A 6,073-nucleotide genomic window follows, 5' to 3' on the forward strand; every position below is an offset into this window, starting at 1 on the left:
AACCAATCATAGTTTTCTTGTTGTAACAACTTATCCATTTATATCATGATTCATTTTTATTATTAAAAGACTACAATACCCTCATGCTTTATTTTATTAATGTTATCCTCTAATATCTTATATCAAAAATATGCTCAATAATTCATTCTTTAGAAAATATCTCCATTTATGACAAAGATATACATAAACATGCCTTGGTTAGCTTTACAAGAATCCGTCAAACAACACATTGAGAACGTAGAATACCCATCAAGGATTCGTTGGTGACGTTATATAGGGGTGCTTATGGGTTGAGTTGATCGGGTTGAAGACATATAAACAAATCAACCCAATGTTTGCGGTTTGAAAAATCTTAACTCAACCTAACCCAAACCGTATGAGTTGGTCGAGTTGATACTTTAGTACATTTAAATATTCTTATAACCTTGAATATGTTGTTTCTCTACTCATAATTTTTTTTATCATCAATCATTTGATACAACTTATTCATACTTTTTAAATATTACGTATATCACATTCACTTAATTTTCTCAATTTACATATATATGTTCACAGTTATTGAACATATATACAAATGAGTTATATAGAGATGGAGAATATATTGAACATATGTGTACGTGATAGTGTAATTGTCTAATGTATATGTTAATAGAAACTCGACAATCATATTAAATCCAAGAAAAATCAATGATATCGGGTTGGTTAAGTTCAAATAATAGTAACTCAATTTCAATCTAATATCTACGGTTTGAAAACTTTACAACTCGACTAGACATCGGATTGAGTTATTTCGTATTGGGTTGGTCGGATTTTTTAGCATCCCTAACGTTATATAACCTGAAAATATCTATTTATGAACAACCTTTATGGGTTTCATTGGATTTCTAATTCCCTTGTATTAGAGAAATAGACGAGCGGCATTTCGGGATAAAATGGTATTTTCAAAAAGTACGAATACTTCAGAACGAGAATAACTTTAAAGCATATTTATCAAAAGATTAACAACATTTAAACATATTTTTTGGAATTTAGGACAAGATAAGGAATAGAAACTCAAATTTTCCCTTTTAAATTTGTTTATTACACCCAAAAAGTAGGTGTTTCATTGCTACAAGCACCAATGGTTGTCACAAAATCAATGGCCTTAGGTTAACAACTCAACCAAGTTACTTAAATACATGTATAACAAACAATAAAACTTTAATATTATCTCTAGTTATCCATGTCACCACACCAACGGGTCAGGTTCGGGCCGGTAATTGGTATTATTGTCCTCGAAACTGATAACGAAGATCGTCTCCGTAATCGCCCTGATCCCCGTCGGGGATCTTATCGGGGATCCCTGTGATTTCCTGGATCCTCATTAGGGTGCGTTTGGTATGCAGACTACATGAGACAGGACGGGACAAAAATAATAGTCTCATGTTTGGCATGCCATGAACAAAAAAAAAACATGGAACAAGGTGGGACTATTTTTAATTTTAGTGAGACAAATCTTGATATTTCTTGTTCCATCAAAAAAGGTGGAACAACATGAGACTAAAGTTAAAATGACAATATTTTGATTGATTTGTTGTCATTTTACAATTATTATATGATATAAAATAACATTGAACAACATTTAGGGGTAATATGGTCATTTTAATAGTTTTGTCATGTCATGTCCTAGTTGTACCAAACATAGGACAGACAATTAGTCCTGTCCTGTCATGTCCCGTACCGTTCCGTACAATCTGCGTACCAAACACTACCTTAGGGAACCCGTTAAGGGTAAAAATTCCCCCTTTTCTCGTTGGTTTCCCCATTTGCTGTTGGTTATACTTGAATCTGAATACTCGGACGGATCTGAAATAAATTATAGTATGTTAATTTTCACAACTAAAAGTAAATTATAAATTTTTTAAAGATGCAAGTCTAATTGTCTCAAACATAATCAAACCAATTACAAACATCTTATATTATAATATAAAAGTAAACAGAAATTCAAACATCATACGACTAACATCACAATTTCACGATTGAACAAATAAACTATATTTTTTCGTGAGCCTTATTTGGTATTGAGGTAAATTGGATAAAAGTTTTTTAAATTTTAATGTTAGTATTTTTTTCCCCAATGATATCACACCCACACCCACACCCACACCCACACCCACACCCACACCCATGTATATAAATGAAAATTAATATATATACACATATCGGCCTAGACCGGGCCGGTGATCACCATCCCAGACCCCGTTAAATTCCCCAAATATATTCCCGATCCCTGCACAGTCCCCGACCCAAAAGTGTCGGTTTCGGAATTTTTTGCCATCTCAATCCCAACCGCCAACCATTAAGCCTATGATTCTCATCCAAAACTCAAATCCTGAAACACCCGACAACAATGAGGATTCACCAATCACCTAATCCACTATCTTTAGTGGAGGCAGGGGCCAATAACCGTTCCATATAGTTAACAAGTAAAACACGCTTTAAATACTAAAAATATACAATATAAAAAATACCCGAATTCGAAAAAATAATTATATAAACATATGATGACTTACACAAATCCTTTTCTAGAAGTAGAAAAAGGATCTATCTAATAAATTACAAGGAATATCAAAGTCATAACAAATACCAACAACCAAACCTAACTACATTATAAATAGTACTGAAAAAATATATTATAAAACATCATAAAAATATGCTCGAATCCCGAACGACGTCGAGCTAAATAATTCAATCTGATTCGTCATTTCAGTCGTAGCTAATTGCTTGTGGGAAACTTGCAACTCCCGAAACCTGTAACATGATAAATTAATTATTATACTTGTTAAAATATAAAATATTTATATTATGAGTTGTTTGATAATTGATGAATGGTTTGATGCATAATGATTAAGTGATTATTAAATGATTTAATGTAAAATAATTAAGAGACTCACATGATATAATGTAAAATGAAATATAATTGTTTGGTAATTATTTATTGAAAATAAAAAAAGTGAGAAAAAAAAGAAGAAAGGATACGTACGAGGAGGTTGAGAGACCACATACGCCGCACCCCCAAAATCACACGATCCACTCCCACGTGCTTGTTTCTGATAATAACTATTGAACGCATACGAAGCGTGTGCCTCAAGTGTATTAGGATCATAACACGTGTCACCAGACTGAATCGGACGGCAATCAGCTCCACCTTCTCCACAAGCATAATCTAACGCAGCTTGAAGCTTCTCCTCCCCAACTTTCCCATTCGCCACACACCACGTCTGCCCCACCGTACTCGCCGACACATCTCCGTCGCTATTCGCCGGCGACGGAGCCACCGCTACCTGCGATTTGCTACCGTTACTCACCGCCGACGGCAAGTTCGCCAACGTTTCTTTACTCAAAGGCACATTATACACCTTTTGTTCATTCGGGTAAAACAACCCGTAATTACGCTCCGAAGTTGGCCCGGTTTTTTGGTCTTCGTTGAAAAGGGCAAATAAGTAAACGACAAGAGGATCGTTCGGTCTCAGAGGAGTTCCACCGCCGGTGAGTACTCTCCGGACGAGGTTACCTGTAATAATGCAGCAAAATCTATGATTATAACGTGAAGGACCATTAACAGCTCGATAATGTTCGATAACGAAGCATATCTCTTTATGAACACCCTTTGCAGAATTTCGATGAAGAGAGGAAGATGATTAAGAGAGTTGGCGTCGGTGAAATTCTGTTTTAGTGTATATATACGACATTAATTACCGTTATATTGAGCAGCATTGTCTTCTCCGGCGCCGGGTTCGTTAGAATCCCCCTTCGACGGCCAACCGGTTTCAGAAACCACCATCTTCACGTCAGGAAATTGTAAAGCATCCATGGCGGCATACACCGCATCGAGCTGAGCTTCCAAAAGGGTTTTGTAAACGATTCCGGATTTCGGGTCGGGTACCCCTTTATTCTCCCGTAAAAGAGCGTAATCCAACGAAATCGTGTCGGTATTTGCTCCATACGCGAAAAACGGGTAAGCATTCACCATGAGAACCGAACCGGTTTTCTTAAGGAAGCTAAGCATGGGTTTCATCACCGGTTCAACCAGTTCCGGTTTAAACGAACCGGAAGACGGAGGGTAAGACGTAGCCAACGCGCTGAGAGCAACCGGAGAAGAAACGTTGATGTCGATTTTGTTTTTTTGCAGCGAATCGTAAACGTTTTTCATGGCGGGTACGAGGAAATCGGTGGTGTTATTTGGGTCGACGAAGACTTCATTGCCGACGGCGATGGCATCGATTAGGGTTTCAGGGTGGTAAGGGAGGATATTGGATTGAACCCAGTTATCGGTGAAGGATTGGTTACTGGCGGCGGCGGAGAGGAGGTTGTTAGGGAGGGCGACGGTGACGGCGATGTTGGATCCGGCGAAGGCTTTGAGGACAGTGGAATCGGTGTCGTAGAGTTTGATTCGGTTGATTCCGTTGGATTTGAGTAGTTGAACGACTTTGGTTGGGTTAGGGAGGTTGTCGGCAATGCGGCCGTAGTTGACTCCGATTATTCCGGTGGCGGAGGAAGATGCAAGGTGGAGGAGGAGGAGGAGGAGGGTGACAATGGTGGAAACAGCCATGGCTATGGAGGTTTTGGAGATGGAGGTTTTGAGGTTGATGGAATCTGGTATTTATATAAGAAGTTGGTTATGGTGAAAGTGGTGGGGGTAAACTGGTAATTTTGTGGAGGTTAAAGTAGCGGGTAAAAGGTGGAGTGGGTAAGTCGTGGGTGATTTGGTCATTTAACTACGAAAAACATTATCGTTTATTATTTGTTTTGGTAATATAAAAAATTCCATGAATAAGAGAAAATTAATTAAAATATGTCACGTTAGTTTTATGGGCTGTTTGACGGTTACTAAATAGTTTGATACAAAATAATTAAGTGGTCAAAATGATTAAGATACTCTCATGATATAGTGCAAAATGAAATATGATTGTTTGGTAATTGTTTACAATTAAATTATGACGTTTAATGGTTATGAGAGACTCAAGATACAAAATAATTCAGAGGGTTTTATAACCTTTAAGAGACATAATTTTTTTTTCAAACAAAATTCATTTCTTAATGATTCAGAGACTGCCTTTTCATTATTTTTATGAAAATTATGAATCCGACTGTACATAAATTCAATGTTAATATGGTGGATTTGCTATATATTTGGCAATAGAATCATGAACTAACTAGAGATTTGGAAACAAACCATGAGCTTATTATGGTGTTATCATGCTTAATGTTTATCATAATATATTAGTAAAATGGTAAAGTTTAAGCTATTTGAATATGTTGATTAATTAGTTTATATATATAATTGAAGATGAAGTTTTAAAAAAAAGCAAATTGCATGAAATAATAACGTATTTTAATTTGATACACACTGTGATACCTACACACGATATTTACTATGATATCCTGATATACATACAAGATGAACATTGTGATACCCTTTGTAAAACAATGAAAATAACGAAAATGCACATTGTGATTTCATTAAACAAATAAAATACATTATGATATACGTGAAACATTGTGAACGTTGTCACTACGATACACTTTGATTCACAAACGTCTTTTAGAATACGATGTATATTAGGCGATTGATATACTAGGTAACTAATTTTAATTAAATATTTTCTTCTAAAAAATTTAATTAAATATTTTGATTAGTTGTTAAAGATCGAATTAATATATCATCTTTTTTGCTTAAATATCTTAAACAAGTGGTTCATATTGGATCTTACGGTTACCACAAACTAATCAGTCCTCCTTTGAATGGGTCTGCATATATAGGGTTGGGTTCACGTGAGACCACTTTTTTTACACTTGAAACTTCACAGCAAAACGCTGGGAAGGTAAACAAAAGTCGAACCTTCAAAGCAAAAACATTGTGAAAGTTAGTCTCACAGCGTTTTACTATGAAGTTTCAAGTGTAAAAAAATAGTCTCACGGGTCTTGCAGAAACAGGTTGGTCTCACATTATCTCAACACACACACACACACACACACACACACACACACATATATATATATATATATATATATATATATATATATATATATA

General features: G+C 35.7%; 1 protein-coding gene across 2 annotated transcripts; it reads right to left on the minus strand.

The window, feature by feature from the left end:
* Positions 1–2,530: 2,530 nt before the first annotated feature.
* LOC112501057 (glucan endo-1,3-beta-glucosidase 13-like) lies at positions 2,531–4,591 on the minus strand. Of its 2 annotated transcripts, XM_025104706.1 has the most exons (4): positions 3,739–4,591; positions 3,307–3,553; positions 3,023–3,273; positions 2,531–2,790 (listed from the first exon to the last, which is right to left on the minus strand). In XM_025104706.1, the coding sequence occupies exons 1-4, from the start codon at positions 4,589–4,591 to the stop codon at positions 2,756–2,758; spliced, it is 1,386 nt and encodes a 461-aa protein (XP_024960474.1). In that variant the 3' UTR covers positions 2,531–2,755. The 2 variants fall into 2 exon arrangements, with proteins under 2 accessions (XP_024960474.1, XP_024960473.1); XM_025104705.1 differs by having other exon boundaries at positions 3,023–3,553.
* Positions 4,592–6,073: the final 1,482 nt, after the last annotated feature.

This window comes from Cynara cardunculus (genome assembly GCF_001531365.2).
Source record: "Cynara cardunculus var. scolymus isolate 2C chromosome LG 17, CcrdV1, whole genome shotgun sequence".
NCBI classification, from domain to species: Eukaryota; Viridiplantae; Streptophyta; class Magnoliopsida; order Asterales; family Asteraceae; genus Cynara; species Cynara cardunculus.

What these genes read in the sequence shown, in the direction of transcription:
- LOC112501057 (XM_025104705.1), bottom strand. Translation starts at nt 4,591, where the DNA reads ATGGCTGTTTCCACCATTGTCACCCTCCTCCTCCTCCTCCTCCACCTT. An exon ending in CAATGCTGCTCAATATAACG is followed by an intron (nt 3,554 to 3,738) that starts GTAATTAATGTC and finishes GCATTATTACAG; the next exon opens with GTAACCTCGTCCGGAGAGTA. An exon ending in TGTGGTCTCTCAACCTCCTC is followed by an intron (nt 2,791 to 3,022) that starts GTACGTATCCTT and finishes ATCATGTTACAG; the next exon opens with GTTTCGGGAGTTGCAAGTTT.